At 38.8% G+C, this 19,112-nt stretch overlaps 1 protein-coding gene across 1 annotated transcript in view; it reads left to right on the top strand.

Moving 5' to 3' along the window:
* The window catches only part of AP3B1 (adaptor related protein complex 3 beta 1 subunit), a 340,812-nt gene that overhangs the window by 159,049 nt on the left and 162,651 nt on the right, over window positions 1–19,112 (top strand). The window contains exons 16-19 of the mRNA XM_015419569.1: window positions 4,023–4,209; window positions 5,195–5,325; window positions 6,490–6,601; window positions 9,436–9,586. Of these exons, the coding sequence (XP_015275055.1) occupies window positions 4,023–4,209; window positions 5,195–5,325; window positions 6,490–6,601; window positions 9,436–9,586 (581 nt within the window). The remainder of the gene's footprint in view (window positions 1–4,022; window positions 4,210–5,194; window positions 5,326–6,489; window positions 6,602–9,435; window positions 9,587–19,112) is intronic.

Here is a 19,112-nt window from a genome sequence, read left to right as displayed (position 1 = left end):
CCATGACCACAGCCACACAGCCCAGAAAATCTACAACAACTAATGAACTCTGGCCGTGAAAGCCTTTGACAAAATATATAACAATATTTGTTAAAAGTTGTTTGCATTGTAATAGAAGCATGTCAGCTGAAATACATAGTTTTTTGAGCTGATTGGATAAAGAGCCAGCTCAAACTTGTCCTCTTTCAATACTGGCATCCTTTTTTCAAACTGACTGCTCATGTGATGGGGTGGAGTTTGAATAGTTTGATATGGAAACTGCCAAAAATGGAAGTGAGAAAATGAGCAGTTATAATATCAACAATATCACTTGTAATAATATGTATAATAAAGCAGTATGCTTTGAGGTTTTGGTTTTATGTGAGTTAACTGTTTAGTGCAATGCTGACGTGATCTTGGATGTGCGTACTACTGTTCATTGTGGTAACAGGAAGGTTTTCTGTTCACATTGAGTCTGTTCATGGTAAGAATCATGAACCTGTGACAGAGTATGAATCTGTGTAACCCCCCCTTTTAAAATCATCTCTACTTGTGGCCATCACTACCTCCACTGGCAATGAGTTCCATAGTTTAATTACTTGTTGAATAAAGTACTGTGTTGTCTGTCCCTAACCTGTTTCCCAACAACTTCATTGGGTGCCTCCAAGTTCTAGTATTATGGGAGAAGGAAAAAGGGCATGCTGTATCCATTTTCTCTATTCCGTGCATAATTTTATAAAGCTCTGTCATGTCCTCCTTTAGCTCTCTTTTTGCTAGATTGAAAAGTCCCAGACACTCCAGCCTTTCCCAATGGGAAAAGTGCTGCAGCCCCCTAGGCATCTTGGTTGACCTCCTTTGTACTTCTTCCAGCTCTGCAATATTATTTTTGAGATATGATAACCAGAACTGCACATAGTATTCCAAATGAGGCTGTACCATAGCTCTGTACAAGTGTATTACAATAGGGGCCATTTTATTTTCAATCCTTTTCCTAATAACTCCTTGAATGGAGTTTGCTTTTTTCACCACTACCACACACTAGGTCAGCATTTTCATCAAGCTTATTACTACAGTGCCAAGATGCAGTATATCATAACTGGTGAAGATATAAAAGAGCACTAATGCTTTTGTTGTCTTCTCACCAAGTTTCATGATAATACCACAAGGTATTTATCTCAATTTTTTCTAGTGTCAGAGGAAAGCACACACCTGTTCAGTGGGAATCTACAACAAGAACGAAGTGGGGACATCTTCAAGATCAATAGTTTTGATCAGAATTCTCATGCAATGATTAGTGGGAGAAGCATCTTAAGGTAGTACAACTAACAGGAAAGAAAGGGGGAGGAAGAGTAGAACTTGGCTACAGTGGAATAAATTTTGAGAACTCGAGAGGGAAGTCAGATCTGTTCTGTTCTGATCTTTTATACCCTTTTTCATTGATCAGAGGTTGCTCCTAATTTTTAAGAGAAGTAGTAAACTTTTTCTCCTTATCCAACTATATTCTTTTTGCATGGTCAGCATAACCAGTAGCTTCCCCAGCAACCATATTCTTTATCAATATTCCCATTAAAAGAATCTTCTTGGCTGCTTCATCACGAAGCATGAGGTACATGCAAGGCAGCTTAGATAGTTGTAAAACTGAATTCACTCTTTTAGATGCTTTCTGTTTATCAGCTGTTCCATGTACATCTTTTTTGTACACATCAGTAAACAAAGAGTAAGGCAAAAATTTCCCTTGACCTTGCCCAATGTGAAATTTGGAATCACGCTTTTTAAAAAATCTGGTTTTGCAGCCTTAAATCAGAGTGCAAATTGTACAGCACTCTCAAGATGTTTTGCACCTAAAGAATTCACCAAAAACTCTATGTTTGTACTTGGACGATAAGTAAGCCTGCATTTTGCTATGACAGACATAAACACAGCTTGTTTCTCATGCCCATCAGCTCCCCTTCCCTCCACCACAGCATTGACTGAAACATTTATCCAATAACTTCTCAACAGCCAGACACCTATGACTTGTAAACTACCATTGTTTTATGAAGATCACCAAACATAATACTATCATATAATACCATATGTGGTTGCAGTTGCCTAAAGAATTAAATTTTGAATGGGAAAAAAGGATGGCCCTTCATAATATTTACTGGCATCTGCCAAGGATCCAGGTGTCTTTTGCCATTTTTCTAAGATTCATTACTTGAAAAACCATTGACGCAGCATTAGCAGGCAGCCTGAACTGTGGTAGATTACCATGTTTGGATGGAGAACAAATGTAAAACAACCAAGTATGAAATGTTGATCATATCATTGGATCATCTTACTCAAGCTTGTTTTGGGTCAACAGTATTTCTACATTGTTAAGCCAATCAGTTTCCTTATTATAACTTGTAGATCGTATAATTGAATATTTGTTGACATTTCAAGTTAAATAGTGTCAAGTTTAAAATTCATTCATCTAGAAGTCATTTCAAAAATTGCCTCACTGCCAAATGAAGACATCACACGGTTCTATTTCAAAGTCAAGCGTTTCCCATCTTAGCATCTTAGCTGTGTACTCTTTGTCAGAGAAGCAGGCAGGAACTGCTAAGGACAGTGGCTGGCATCAGTAGCATTAGCCATCATGGAAGAATTGGTGGATGTGGTAATTGTTGTTTGAGCAGTCTTCTGGGTCTCTCAGCCCTGGTAGCCTCTGAGATTCCCATCTTGCCTTAATATTCATAATTACAAAACAAATCATTCAGAACAACATTGTCTATCTGAGGAGAATGATAGAATTATCCATTTGTAGAACTGAATTTCAAATAGAGCAATGGCTGTTAACTGAAATGGTAGGTTTTTTCCCATGGCTGTTTCATATTGTCAAAGAAATATGTCCATTTATAGTGTATGGCACGTAACATCTTGAAGCATAATTATGGATTAACAAAAGTATAACACTGTCCTTTGTAGTAAAATTTATTCAAGAAGATAGCCTTTTTAAGTGTAAATCTTTTTGAAAAATATGCTTACATGTTGGTTTAATTTTATGTATTGAAGTAATGCATTTTTGTGAAGTTTTATCATCTTAAGCAATAATCACTGATTCTCTTTATACTAAATAAATATAATCATATTTAACTTCTGGATTAAGCAGTGTTTTGATCTTTGTACCTGTTTCAATTTTCTATGTGCTTTGTCCAACAAAATGCAAGATAATATTTGCAGACTATTCATATTTTCCAATTTTTTTTGTTTTCTAACAATTAAACATAACCTGCATGGAGTCATTTTAATAATTATTTTTCTCACAAATCAAATTAGGGACTCTGGTTATGTTGTAAAAAGCTGTGATAATATAACTTGCTTTTATGTATATAAATAAATGACCAATATTACCAGAAGCTTTAAGCTGTGAGGGGGAAAATGGAAGAAGTCTTTTATCCTGGTTTTTAGAGGGCATCAGCAGCTTGCTTTTATGAAAAAGTAACAGCTAAATGCACTGCAAATAATTTGCAGTAATCCAGTTCAGTGATTCATGTGTCTGCTTTAATGGGTCATAATTCAGAGTAAAGTAACTGAGTGCAGTCAGAGTGCAGACACTGCTTATGCCAGGGACAGTATCTCTTCATAAAACACACCTCAGCAGAAGCAGTTTGCCAGCCTCCTAATACCCTCTGATGTTTTGATGTCCTGCATATTTTTCCGATTAAGTTTTGAGTGCCATGTTTTTAGTTGTATTTCCACATTCATTATCCTCACGTAGGCCCTTCAGCGGGTTTGCCATATATGATTATTTTTTTAATGATGCCTTTCTTTCCACTTCAGCAGTTTAATAATCTAGCACATGGCTGCTTCTCAGTACTCAGCGTTCACCTCCCCAATACAGAAGAGGACATGTGCTTTGGCTTCAAAATTCCATTTACTGCTTTAGAAATGCATATTCCCTATGGAACAACATTTGTTTGACATAACCATTCATTTTTATTACCTCTTTAAATATGTTTATCCAGAGTTATCAATAATCATAAATAACTTGTATTTTCTTCTTGTCCTGTTTTTCTCAGACAAAATTGCTTACCCAGTACATATTAAATCTCGGCAAGTATGATCAAAGCTACGACATCAGAGACCGTACAAGATTTATTAGGCAGCTTATTGTTCCAAACGAGAAGAGTGGAGCTTTAAGCAAATATGCCAAAAAAATATTTCTGGCACAGAAACCTGCCCCGCTGCTCGAGTCGCCTTTTAAAGGTATGTCAGTCATTTTATTTTAACCAACTCTTACTTGGAGATATATAGATTAGTAGTATATACTTTTAAGTTGCCAAATCTCATGTTGCTAAATGATAAATGGTTAGTGTAAACATTTGTGTATGAGTAACAAGATCTTAGATTTTCATCCTTTTTAGAGGGAGTGGAAGGAGTGGTCAAAATGTATGTTCTTTGCTTATCTAATGCTTATTATAAACCTGGTAATCCACAGTGATTTAAAAAAATCATCTTATTAAATTAGGGATCAGCATGAAAATTTAAATCTCTGTACTAATCATTGTTTAGATAGGTCTTCAGCCACTAACAAGACTTGTAAATTAATCTTAAGAACAACTTTTAATTACAGTTTAGATTGTGAAACTGTGTCCTTTCCAAATTCTATTAGTTTTGGTTATACCAGTTACTGGCTTTTTTCTATGTAGTTTTAAAGATGATACTGTTGCGCTGTCCTCCTTTCCTTGTCACCTGCACCCAGGGTTCTTCTAAAAGTTATCACCTTAATTATTACTTTTATTATATTAACTATCCCCCTTCTGAATTTTTCCATACTTAGTATTTTAATTCGGCTTTAAACTCTGAAAGCAACTCTTTTTCTAAAGGAAAAACGATTAAAATTCTGGATGTGTTTGTGCCAAGACATGTATATGGATTATTTAACTGTGCTGTCATTCTTAATATTCACAGTAAAGTAATTTTTAGAGAAGCTACATTTCAGAGCAACACCTCTAAACACACTGACTGATTAGCTTTTTTATTGACCATTATGGGGGAGATTATTGTAATCTATGGACTGGAATCAGTTTTTTGACCTATGAAGAGTTTCCTAGTTTATATTTATTCCATGACATTTGAGGTAATGTAACGCCAATTACCTTTCGTCCTGATTAAGATTGCTCTTTGTGATATAGCGCTCATGTCTGTATATTTTTCACCTCTTTCTCTTTCCCACCCTCCTCCCCAACAGATAGGGAGCACTTCCAGCTTGGTACTTTATCTCATACTCTGAACATGAAAGCCAGTGGCTATCTGGAGTTGTCTAATTGGCCAGAGGTTGCACCTGACCCTTCTGTAAGAAATGTAGAAGTAATTGAGTCGGTACGTTGACTTTTCAAAAATAATATTATTTTGGGAGATGGGAATCTTTAATCTGTATAATTTGAAAAAAATTAGCTTGCAATGGATAATGCATCCTAATGCAAATAAATTCTTTCTGCTGTTAACAGATCTCTTCATATTCTTATGGAGGTGCTTTGTGAATCTTCTTAATGTATATCTCCTTTCAGTCACTCTGCTGTCACCTTATTTGCTGTTTGAATAACTGTAGATGTTAATTCAGGCTTCCATTTGTAGTGGAATACCTCGTGGTTGATAAGGTTTCACAAACACCCAAGAATAAATTAATGGCTGCTTCTGGATAATTACCACCACTACCATCTCTGTGCCTGGAAATGGTCCCCACAGTGGCTAATCTGCTTTCTCACTACTTAGAGGCAACTGCGTATGGGTCACCTGAAGGTTAATATGGAGCTCTACTGGCTTATTCAAAAGGTGGATGGAATTGGGGCAGATGTGGCAGTATTTGGTTATCAATACATGTTGGCTTTTCCTGAAGTGCCTGCATAAATAATTTCTGCTGGCTGGTTGAGAACCAAGGCAGACAAGTCAGATGAATCATTTATTATAAACAGAGGCTGCTTAATGAATATTTTAGACTCCAGAGGTAATGCCTCTGCAGCCCACTTTGGTGGTGGTGGCAGCATGTGTGCCTTTCCCCATGTCACAACACCAGGTCAGGTTGGCTCCAGAAACAGCGCCCTGGAAATCGCTTGGGTCATTTGAACAGTGAACTGACCAATGTTCCCTCTAATTCCTCTTCCCTAGTGAGCAGAGCAGTTCACATCCTTGAGCAGGATATAACTGCTGTAATCTTAAAATGGGCAATGGGAAGTGCAAGACCCTGTGCGACTCTAGATTGCTGCTCAGTGGGGCTTCCTGTGTTAACAAGCAGCCGCTTACGCGCACAGCTTAGAGGGAACACTGGAACTGGCCCTGGTTATAAACAGTTGTCTTTCTGAATTGGATATGAAGTACAGTTCTCCTCACTTAATCCTTTGGTTTTCAGTTTGCTTCTGTATTGCTATGCTCTGCTCTTTTGTGCCTGGTCAAAAAAGACAGCAATGTAGTATTCACAGGTATGAATATAATGTTCTGAATTTCTATAATAATTTTAATGGTCTAAATGTTTACATTTATGGACAGACAAAAGAGTGGACTTCAATTTTAGGGAAGGCAAAGAAAGAAAAACCCATTGAAAAGTTCTACTCTGAGTCAGAAGAAGAAAGTGATGACTCTTCAAGCAGTAGTGATAGTGGTATGTGTTCATACAGAATAATTACAGTTCAGAGAACTATGAATACAGGTTTGTGCATCTGCATGTTGTTCCAGTGGCTAACATTAACCTCTGCTGTGGTCAAACAAATGGATAAGTGCTAAACTCTTGAAATTAAATTATTTGCAATAAAAATATGGTGAGGCAGGTTAGAAATAAAGTACAACAATCTTGGTAACAGGTGCTTTGAATATTGGCTCATTAATGTAATAAATTTAGGGAGTAATCCCAAAAAGATCTACTTAGAAGCAAGTCCCATGTTATCCAGTGTGCTTACTCCTAGGAAAGTGACCATAAGGGTGGTGGTGTAAATTATAGCACTATTTTTATTTACATGAATACACATGAAGCTGCCTTATCCTGAACCAGACCACTGAAACATAAAGTTCAGTATCGTCTGCTGAGACTGGCGGTGGATCTCCAGGATCTCAGGCAGAGGTCCTTCACATCACCAACTGCCAGATCCTTTAACTGGAGATGCTGGGGATTGAACCTGGGATTTCTGCATGCCAAGCAGATGCTCTACCACTGAGCCACTCAGATATTTATACCCTACTTTTCTCCCCAGAGGGGTTCCAAAGTAGCTACAGCATTGTTACCCCTTTCTCTGTTTTACCCTCACAACAACCACTCTATAATACAAACTAGGCTGAGAGTGACCAGCCCAGGTCATTCATTGAGTTTCCAAATTCAAACCTGTCTTCCAGATCATAGTCTGACAGTCTTACCTTTGTATTGTGCTCCATAAATTTTGCTTAGTGTGCATTCTTTTAGTCATTTTGTATGGTTTTGAGATTCAATATTTTACAGCTTTGTTGTGTGTTTGCTATCAATTGTGTTTATTTTTGTTGATTTTATTCTGTGTGATTGGTGTAGCATCATCAGTACACGGCAGTGTCCTTGCACTGCCAAGGTTACAGTATAAATCATCAATCATGGTTTGGGTTGCCAGGTCTTACCTCCTCACTGGCAGTGGGGTGGGAGGGAGCTCTAGAGTTTTGCCCAAAATACCAGAGCAGCGCTGTACAACGTCCCTGGCATGATGATTTCACTTCCGCATGACGTCATCACATTGGGGATGTTGTGTCGGGTTCTGGCTGTTGGCGACGGGGCTTCACCCTGCTGGCAGGAGCATGCAAAATCAGGGGATCCCCTGCTCCCATTTGGGGGCTGGCAGTCCTAATCATGGTTGGCTCCACCCTTTTTTCCCATGCTTGAAAGTGCTGGCTTTGTTCACATCATGTGGAACTGATGGGTTTCCCAAATCAAACTGGAAGCAACAGGACGTGTGTTATACTAGTATTTCTATCTCTGTGCTTTTGCCCATAATTTGTATCCAGATCCCACCCTGAATCTGAAATCCATCTCTCATTGGTGTCAGCCAAGTTAGCAGATGTGGACACTGTCATTTTATCCCAAGGAACTACATGGTGTTTTTTTTTGTTTTAAGCCAGAGTGCAGCAGAAAGTTTTCTGAGAGTTTATGTGTATGTTTATATACATGCATGACTATATAATATTTGAAAGTTATTTATCTGGTGCCAGATAACTTTCATTTATTCTTACTGTTGCCTTTACTTTGTTTATATCTATTAGCCTAACAAGTAGTCATTTTTCTTGTGGAATAACTCAGTTGTAGAATACATTACTTTTATGGTGTAGTGGTTAAGTGTGTGGACTCTAATCTGGGAGAACCGGGTTTGATTCCCCACTCCTCCACTTGCACCTGCTGATGTGACCTTGGGTCAGTCACAAGCTCTGGCACAGCTGTCCTTGAAAAAGAGCAGTTTGTGTCAGAGTTCTCTCAGCCCCACCCACCTTACAGGGTGTCTGTTGTGGGGAGGGGAAGGGAAAGGAGTTTGTAAGCCGCTCTGAGACTCCAAGTGAAGGGCGGGGTATAAATCCAATCTCCTCCTCCTCCTCCTCCTCCTCCTCCTCCTCTTCTTCTTCTTCTTCTTCTTCTTCTTCTTCTTCTTCTTCTTCTTCTTCTTCTTCTTCTTCTTCTTCTTCTTCTTCTTCTTCTTCTTCTTCTTCTTCTCTACATCAAATATTTTTTGAACTGTCACAGAGCTAAAATTAAATCTTCCTGTTTAAAATATGTAGCTTCTAAAACCTAAACAGTTATAAAGTAATATAAGCCTTCCTTGACTGTGTTTATACTGCTAGTGGTGTCAGTCTGGGCTCTCAAATCCAGCACTTGAATGTAATGAATCATCTTCGTATATATGCAATGAAAAATCATGTAAATATAGACATACATGCATATAAGTACAGTAAAGATATGTTTTGAAATCCCACTGGGCTAATCTTCTGAAAACTGGTGACGTAAGAAGTGAAGATTTGCTAAAGATTAAGGATTATAACTCAAAGCAATGGACTGAAAATGGGAAAGTGTACCTTTAAGTTAGATATTAGAAACATTTTCCAGCCGATTAGAAAATGAATAACTTGTTTAAATTCCTGATTACATTGTCATCTCTTGATGTGTGTTCAGGAATAGATTAAATAGTTAAATATTTAAAATGGTAGAGCAGAAAAGAGAGGCTTGAGGATGTAGGCGGTCAGGTCTAATTTGCTTTTTTCTTTGTCTGAAGCTAGCTCAATAAGTACTCAAGATTTTAACAAATACATTGTATTTCCGGGAAAACATTACATTGTTCAGTTTCAGTTCCCAGAAGGTGCTGGAATATCAAGTTAATTCAGTAGTGCTATGATAAAGTTACTCAAGTAGTATTATGACAAACTTATTCACTTTTAGCTAGACTCATTTCTTATCAGGTATTGATCACAAATATTCCTTATATTTTTGCATTCTAGAAAGTGAATCTGGTAGTGAACAAGAAAAAAAGGAAGTAGGAGACAGCAGCAGTGCGGACAGCAGTGGGAGTTCTTCTAGTGAAAATGAGACTGATAGGCAGTCCAAGTCCAAAAGAGGAGCTGCTAGGCAAGGGACTGCTGTTACAAAGAGGTATGTATGTAGCTTAATTGTGACAGCAGATATGAATGCTGGAGATAGAAATCTGACACTGCTATTTCCCTCTGGTGACAAACATGTTGAATAATATTCTTTGTCTTGTCTATTAGTAAGAAATGCTACCCTTTCCCAGATCATATACAGTACAAGGATGTTGAGCAAGTCTGTTTGATTTAACTTTTGTTGAGTAAATTTTAGGTGGCCAGCAGTGTATATTAGCATAACCTTGGGAGGCTGAATAGTTATCATGCCACTTAAACTTAATTACCTTATACAGCAGTTTTGCTGAGGGCTAAAATTAAATCCTTCTATATTCCACCATTATGAAACAAAGGCAATTGATTTTTCCCTAAATAATGTTACATTAAAGGATTATGATCCAGATATTGGAGGCAAGGGCTGTGAAGGGAGACGGTCAGAAGCTGCTTTAAGTGTCAGGGCTTTTTAAGATTGCCTATTACCAACAGAGTTAACATGTATTAAAATATCATTAAAATTTTAAGTAATTGGGGCTAATACCCTGGATTGTCTGAATCTGTTTCTCCCACTTCTCTCAGCTAGTGGCCTCTGCAGACATGATCGCCCTTTTACTCTGCTGCCTGCTGCCAGCTCACTTGACGAGCTTGCAGCTCAGCTCAGTCGTGGCTGACAGCACTGATTGGGGCACAGTACGCACTCTGCTCCTTTTATTACAGACAGTAATTAAAGCAGCTCGCCCTGCCACTTCCATAACAAACACAGCATAATGCCCTAATTATGACTTTATTAATTTAAGTCAGGATTTAATGATTTTAAAAGTGATTTATATTGTTTTTCCTGTTCAGAACAAATGAAATCTGTAGGTTAAATTAATACAGGCTTTTCATCATTGCAAAGTTAAAAAGCTAGTTACCAGTAAATTTTTTCATTAGATTAACATCTGAAACTCTAAGCAGTAAGGTAAACAATGATTACCTATCTCAACTGAATAATGAACTAAGTTTACCCTACAAAATCATATCTTTAAATTGGAAAAATTTGTTTATTGAAAGCAGTTTTCTTTCACTGAAGGAATTTTTGAGTTTGCAATGAATATTTTCTGGAATTAATGCAGCTGTTCGGTTCTCCTTCTTGAGGAGAAATTAGAGATGAATTTAAGGAAAAAATTAATAGAGGCATTTTTAGTATTGTATATAGAAATATGTTTGGATGCTCTAAATGGATTTGAATTTTTTAATTGCTGACTGTATATTAGCATTCATCATCAATCTTCTGTGCAGTCCCGCCATCGGATAGATCTTTGCAGTTACGAGCCTCCAGGGGGCACTGTGCACCAGAGCCAACTTTGTTCCCACCCAGTATATGTGCTCCTATGCATCAGTGCCCCCTTTACTCTCAGTTCATTATTTGACGTCAAAGGAGAAGGCTGTGCTTTAGAATCTTCAGTGAGAGAGAGAAATTTCTCCAGATTGTGTAATCTGCATTGGTCTCTGAGTAAGCTATAATGGCTCAAAAGGCCTTATTCAAGAAATGCTCCTGATGTGGAGCAAAAATGACCCAGTCTGATGAACATAACCTTTGTCTGTTCTTTCTGGGTGAGGCATATAGTATGTCCACTTGCAAGGGCTCTCAGCATTTCACCCTGAAACTCAAGGCGGCCCTGTGGGAAAAAGCACTTACAGCCTCTGATCCCACTTCTAAGTTGGCTCCAGAAAAAGCTGCCACATCGGTGTCATCAGAATCAATGCGCTTGGCTCCTCCACCCGATCTATATCTCAATGGGTGCAATCTCGGTTCCATTCACTTAGAGTTCATCGTGCCTCTTCAGAGCCCCGAACTAAGAAGGCTAAAGGCAAGATGAAAGGAAAGCACAAAGTGGCACCTCAACAAAATGCTTTTGTTGGTACTCCTGAGTTGACCTTACAGGAAAAACCCCGGTCTACTTTACTGGTTCCGAGATCTCCACTTGTATCTATTTCCGATGGAGACGGAGATGTGACTTGCATCAGGGCCAAGTTCCACCAGAGTCGGATCCAGAACAGATGGCCACGATTCCATGCGCCCAACCACAAGGACCTATGCGGTGGCCCTCACATCGTTATATGATGTCGCCGGACTACTTGGAGGAGTAGGGAGACAACGCTGCTAGCCCATGGATCCAAGTCTATATCATTGCCATCACAGCGTACCATCCTATGCCCCATCAGTGACAGTTTCATGGAGACTGCATTCTCCTGTACTTGCACCCGTGGGAGAGGAACCTATGATAGCGTCTGATGCATCTGAAACAACCTCGGATTTGATTAAAGGGTTAGGGAACCGGCACCCGCATCTCCTACAGAAGATCTGCAGATGTTTGGAGAGCAGATGGTTAGGGTGGCTCAGTCCCTGAAGGTAGAAATAGTCACTTCAGAACATAAACCTCAATATAAAATCTTAAGCCATCTTTATTCAGAATCTTCTGGGATCATTGCCTTCCCAGTCTTAGAAAGCTTAGATGATATTACACAGGAACCGTGGCAAAAACCTGCATCCATCCATCCTACCTATAGAAGGGCCGAGCAGTTTTATAAAACCAAGAAGGAACCCTTTAATTCTTTCACTACTCACCTTCCTCCATCTTCTTTGGTAACCGAGGAGATGCAATTGAGGGGCCTCATGCATACCATAGTGCAGCCACTGACAAGGAGGGGAGAAAGTTAGATGTTCTTGGTCGAAAGCTATATTCTTCAGTTGTTTTAAGTTTCAAAGTAGCCAGTTATGCAACTATTTTGGCAGGTTATCAGTACTTCCTGTGGGAGAAGTTGCTCCCCTTCCTGGAACTCCTGCCGGATGAGAAGAGAAAATCTAAAACACACTGAGTAACCAGACTGTACAAAAATGTGAAAGTGAAAAATATTTAACAAATATATTGTATATAAATCTCTGTTTCTATTATACTGTGCACGAAACTACTCAGAATATTCACAATTTCCTATCTACTAAATCCTGTACTTTTATAACCACAATAATCACCAGTCTTCCCACCAATATCACATGGGTATGAACAGATCAAACCAAACAGTTACTAACATGCACAGTTCATGAAAGTCCATCCATCCAAACTTTATAAACAGTTCATGAAAGTCTTTCCGTTCCACAGCAATTCATGTAACTTATCTGTGTGAATTGTAATCAATGTGCATGGTTTTTAAACCAGAGAATCCAATTGTTGGTTTACGATGTATGATTTCAGCTTAATTTAACTGGTAATCCGGTAGCCCCCATTTCTGATAAACTTTTTCAGAAGCCACAAGCTTACAATATTTAAATCATAACAGTATGCATCCTTTATAACTTACAATGCCAAAAGCAGATTCTCCGCTTGAAGTTTAAGCAACTCATGATTGGATGGACCTTCAAGGCCACAGCACCATAAGGCAAACCTGTGGAGGAAACAAATAAGCTTGACAGAGGACTTACGTGTGGAGAGTCTTCTTTGAAAATTGTGAGTTATAAAGGATGCATGCTGTTATGATTTGAATATTGTAACTCATTGGTTGCAATCAGCTCAGAACATTTTACACCTCTTAGGATAGATGGCATCTATGACAGCAGTGTTGCCTATGGCTAGGCTACATATGTGACCATTGCAGCTCTGCTTTTATCTTGTTACAGAGCGGGGGTTCATGCCTTGTGGCATAGGTTTTCAGCCAGGTGAATTTGGTCTGAGCAGGAGAAATTACTACATATTAATATTTTGGAATTGCATGCAGTTCATTATGCCCTTAGTTGTTTTTCAGATATTCTTCAGAACCATTCCATTTTAGTTCAGTCAGACAGCACAATGACCATATTTTACTTAAACAAACAGGGAGGCACAGATTCCAGGAGTCTGCATTAGGAAACTATTCTTATGTGGGATGCAGCTGTGAAGCTCAGTGCCTTCATTCAGGCTATTCATATTCCAAGGAGCCTGAACTGAGAGGCAGATGAGTTAAGCGGGATGGGCACACACTCCCATGAATGGTCCATAAAACCAATTTACCTGAAACCACTGTTTCCCCTTGGGGACCCCAGATGTCGACCTCTCTGCAACATGGGAGAACAAGAAGGCTGCAAGATTCTGTTCCCATGCAGGCCTGGGAGTGGGCTCCCTGGGAGTTGCATTTCAGCTGTGGTGGCGGCATGCCATGTTTTATGCTTTCCTTCCATTCCCACTCATTATGAGGGTCATAGAGAAGGCCAGGAGGGTAGGATCCAACATGTTATTGATGACACCTTTCTGGCCTCGGCAGATTTGGTTCCTGATATTAATGGAAATTTCCAAAGGCCAGTTCCATTCTCTGCCAATTCAACAGGACCTGATCAGTATCAACCAGGTGTTGCACCACGATTTAGGATGCCTCAATTTAACTGCATGGAGGCTATAGATGGAGACTTAATATTTTCTAGGGAGGTTAATGTGGTGCTATTGCAATCAAAAAAGCCTAGGGCCAAGAAATCTTATATGTAATATGTATAAATGGAAGCCGTTTTCCTTCTGATGTAGTAGGAAGGTTTTACCAGGAGGGATGCCTCTTTAAAGATCTTTTTTTTTTTAGTATTTGTTGCACCTAAAGGCTAAAGGTTTGGTCTTTTCCTCCTTTACTATCACGAGGGGATCCATTTTTTTCTCACCAAAAGATTTCTTAGAGGGTTAAGTAATCTTTGTTCCTCCCGAGAATCATTGGTGCCCCAATAGTGGCCCTAACACAGTTAATGTTCAAACCATTTGAACTGCTTGCAACTTGTTCTTTAGCAGAACTCTCAGTTAAAACTTGCTTTCTAGTGGCCATCACCTCAGCCAGGAGAGTGAGTAAGTTGGCAGCTCTCCAAATTGACCTACAGTGTTTGAATTTTTCCCCTGAAAGCGTAGTCCTTTGGCCTAGTATTAGTTTCCTCCTAAGAGTGATCCCCTGCGAGGAAATCGGCGAGAAGGCTTGGCGTGAACTGGTCCTTAAATAAATAATAAAATCTAGATTATTGGGATCAGAGCTACAAACTCTTTATAGCCTGGCTAACAGAACCTGTTCTCCCTTACATCTGGGGATTATTCGTAATGCAAATCTTCCAGCAGTATACCTCCATCAACTCATAGCTCCAAATTTGCGTAGAGCCATATCCTTGGCTAGATTTAATGTTCTTCCTTCAGCTATCTTATCTGGCAGATTCCAAGGGATCCCCTATCCTAGCAGGTGCTGTCCTTGTATGAAGGATTGTGTTGAAACTGTTGCCCATGTCCTCTTCCAGTGCCCTCTCTATTTGGCGCCCCGTCGGGATCTTCTATATCCCATATTAGGCCATTTTTTAGAGACCCCTGATGATTTTAAGCTCCTTTTCTTGCTCGATAACTCAGATACAGAAATAACTGAAATAGCAGCAAAGTTTCTCTGCAGTGCCATGGCCCTACGGACTGATAAATGATATTATGAATTAAGTTTTTTTATGATGATACTCGGCAATTTTAATTTGACTCTGTATGATTCTGTACTTAGATTACTGTATCTTTATTTATATGCCAATAAAAGGCTTTGGATTGATTAGTTTCCTCCCCCAAGTAGTCTCAAGGTTTATCGCAGGATGTTCTGTGCCCTGTGTTTTTCCCCAAACCAAGCTCTGACAATGAGCTTGTGTTAATTTTCCTGGATGTTAGGAGGGCCTCATTGTTTTACCTAAAAAGGACCGTAGAATTTCATAGAGATAGATCACTGTTTATTTGCTTTGGTGGCCCTAAGAAGGATAGAAAAGCCTCATTCCAGACATTATCAAGGTGGATTCTCAGGGCTATCAGGGAGTGCTATGAGAGGGTGAGCCTACCTTGCCCTTTGAACACCCATTAGGGGTGGAAAATGGTCAGTAAAATCAGTAAAAGTCAGTTTTTTCATCTTGGTCAGTAATTTGTCAGTTTTTTAAAAAATTGTCAGTAAAGTCAATATTTCTTTGATTTTTCTGAATGCAGTTTATGTTTTTTGTTTTCATTACTGCATTTTGGGGGAAACATGATGACTTCCCAGTGAGAAGACAGATTGTTTTTTGTTCAGTTCTGAACTACTTTAAGGACTTTGTTCCTGAGAGTAAAAGTGATTTTGTGAAATCTTCCACAACATATAGAAACATAATTAACCTTTTAAAACATGAGACAATGAAAGCAGGGTGTTGGGTTTTTTTGTACGAGTGCCCGCTTATTTACAAAGTTCCAGAAAGAAAAGCCTTTGGTGCATGAGATGTACAGTGAAGTAAAAACACTCACAAGAACCATGGTGAATTGTGTTTGTAAGAGTTCAGCACCATTGTCTCTTGAAGCCTTCAGTGATGAGCACTACATACCTGTGAGAGAAGTAATCAGTGAAAGTAGAATCTGTGACGAACTGAAAAAACTTTCTGAAAAGGAATAGCTACTCTTCTTAATGGGAGCAAAAAACCCCATTTCATAGCAGCCTGCAAACACCTTTTACTTCAGTCATCTTTGGATATCCTCAGATATCTTCAATGTTTAGCTCTAGCACAGAGGGTCAAGGAAGGAACCCACAAGGATATAATGAAAGTGGCAGCAGCACTCCCGATGGATATTCCACTGGACATGATTGCGGATGAATGGAAATTTCTTAAACTTGAAGATGAAACTGCCAGTGAAACTTGCCACATAGATACATACTGGAATCAGTTCTTTGAAAAGACACACCCATCTGGAGATCCAAAATACCAACTGGTTACCAAGGTGGTGAAAGCAGCAGCATCATTATTGCATGGTAGTATGGACATAGAAAGAGGGTTTTCAAAACTGGATGCATTTTGACCAATGAAAGGGCCAGGATATCAGAACTTTGAATGCCCACCTAATCATCAGAGAAACTTTATATCAGGTATATGAAAACAATGTATACCATGTTAATATCACAGATGGCAAGAGCAGGTCATGTTCATTACAGGCAGTATTGTGATGAACAGTGTGTCATTAAAGAGGAGCAAAAAGAAAAGAAAGAAGGGGGAAAGGCAGAGGAGTTAGAAAGGTTTAAGAAGATAGACAGTGAAAAGGATAGTATACAAGAGAAGGAAGCAAAACTGAAAAGGCTGAGACAACAGAATGAGAAGAGGATGATTGCTCAAATGTTGCTAAATGATGCAACCAAACATATAAAGGAGGCTGCTGAGAAAAAGGGTATTATGGTGGGATTCAACACAGCACAGTTCATGCTAGAAGGAGTGGAGAAAGTAATGGAAGAAGAGGAAAAGGGAAAAAAATGCTTGCGGATGCAGTGCAGAAAACTGTTGAGAAACAAAACAGTCCTTTAATAACTTATTTTTAAGCATTTTAAAGCATTTTTATTTTTACATAACAGACAAACAAAAACAGACATACAAAAATATACATATAGGAAATTCTTGTTACATCTTTTGATCTAGTTATTAACCTCATACAATATCCCGATATATTCATTGGGGGTTTTTCACCTTATAATTTACTTATGTACTTTTTGCTTATAATAAAAAATATAGGTTTTATGTCTTTTTATTTCAGTTAGATGACTGAAAGTTTTATGTCTTGTACTCTTCTGTCCATTTATAAAATCTTGCCCATGTATCTTCAAAGTCTTCTTTATTGTATCCTCTCAGAATTGAAGTTAGGTTATCCATCTCTGCTTGTTTCCATTAACTTCATTTTTCATCAAAAAACCAAAGATAAAGTAAAAGCAAAGACAAATCTTAACTTACAGTAATTATGTTTTATTGTCATAATTATTACTTTATGTGTGGTTAATATATGTTTTGCTGTTTTATTATCTACAGTATGTGATTATTTTTAAAAGGGAATCTTTTTTTGCCTTAAATTTTGTACAATAATGAAAACATTGTCCTTTCTTCATTTTAAAAAATTCAATAAAAAGGTGTGCAATCCTTTTATCTGGATCACATCTGACTATGGCGCTGGCATGGGGATGGTGGAGGCCAGATAATAATCATTTTTAATGAAGTCCTAGTTTTACTTTTAAAACACTAGCTTATCAATACGCTGACATTAAATTGTTCAGTAATTTGTCAGTTTTTTGTCGATATTTGGTCAGGTTTTTTTTTTAATTTTGGTCAGTAAAATCAGTATTTTTGACCCTCTGACTAGTTTCCACCCATGATCCATGCACATTCTATGAGATTGCTGGCTTCGTCCACAAGCGTTCCTGGATAGAGTACCGTTGTCAGAGATTTGCAAAGCCACAACCTGGCTGTCAGCAGAAATATTTGTACGGCATTAGGCATTGAACTTATAGGCCAGTCACAAAGCTCAAGTGCGCAAGGCAGCGCTTTATTCATTGTTTAAGTGAGAGGCACATGTCCTGCCATCTGTTGAGTAGCTTACTAGAATCCCCATGTGGGACTGCACAGAAGATCAATGATGAAAACAGGGGTGCACTTACCTATAACTATTGTTCACCGTGGATCTTCTATGCAGGCACACATACCCTCCCTCCTGCCCCGCTGCATGCTCTGCTTCGGCAGCCCTAGAGGTACTGAGGGTAAAGGGGGCACTGCTGCGTAGGAGCACGTGTCTTGGGGTGGGAGCAAACTTGGCTCTGGCACAGCACCCCCTGGAGGCTCATAGCTATAAAGACCAATCAGATGGCAGGCCTGCTCATGCGCAGTCCCCATGTGTGCCTGCACAGAAGATCCTCGATGAACAACAGTTACAGGTAAGTGCCACCCTGTTTTCTTTTGTGACTTTGTTCCTTGCTTATAAAACATTGCTCCTGGAAATACTAATATCATATAGTACTCAGTTTCTTGAGAAACTTAGCAAAAGTTAGACTCATGAAAAAGGCCTTTCCCCCCAAATAATTTACCTTTTAGATTTATTCTGTATATGCTTTTTTCAGTTACTGTACCTGAAAGCTATGGTTGCAGTTTTTATCCATGCAATACTGCAGTGCAATGAAAATGTAACAGATTTTATTAGTGGTTTTCAAACTTTAGCAATCCAGGAACACACATTTTGATTTAAGGTTATCGTGGACATCAAACCTTTGCCCGTTCACCAGCATCTGCAAGATTCTTAGACTTTTAACAGCTTGGGAATGGTCACTCTGATTTAAAATGTTTCATGGACCCAAGTTTTTGCCTCCTATATCATGCCCACTATTCACTGGCCACCTGCTTTAAAATGTGAGGCTGGTCATACATGAACCATAGAGGTCTCTGTCCTCTAGTGTCTTTAAAGCAATAAATTCAGAATCTGATCAGCTGCACTTTAAAAGGAAGCTTAAGTAAAATGTTTATATTGTTTGTACATGGCCTAAAAGGTCAGCTCTCAGAGGATAACAGATTTTATAGAGCCACAACTCAAAAGGTCCTGACCCAAGTTCTAATCAGTCTCACCCCTTAATTGGAAGGGTCATTGCACCAGAGGCAGCAAAGGAAAGAGCCAATTAAATGGGGATGGGAAGGGACCTGGAAAAACTTGTGTGGTTGTACTGTTTTGTGTGGCTCTGAGTTGTGTGGTTGTACTGTTTTGGGGGGCTCTGGGAGCTGC

This window comes from Gekko japonicus, unplaced genomic scaffold (genome assembly GCF_001447785.1).
Source record: "Gekko japonicus isolate JY-2015 unplaced genomic scaffold, Gekko_japonicus_V1.1 scaffold206, whole genome shotgun sequence".
NCBI classification, from domain to species: Eukaryota; Metazoa; Chordata; class Lepidosauria; order Squamata; family Gekkonidae; genus Gekko; species Gekko japonicus.
This window is presented reverse-complemented; position numbering and strand designations above follow the sequence as displayed.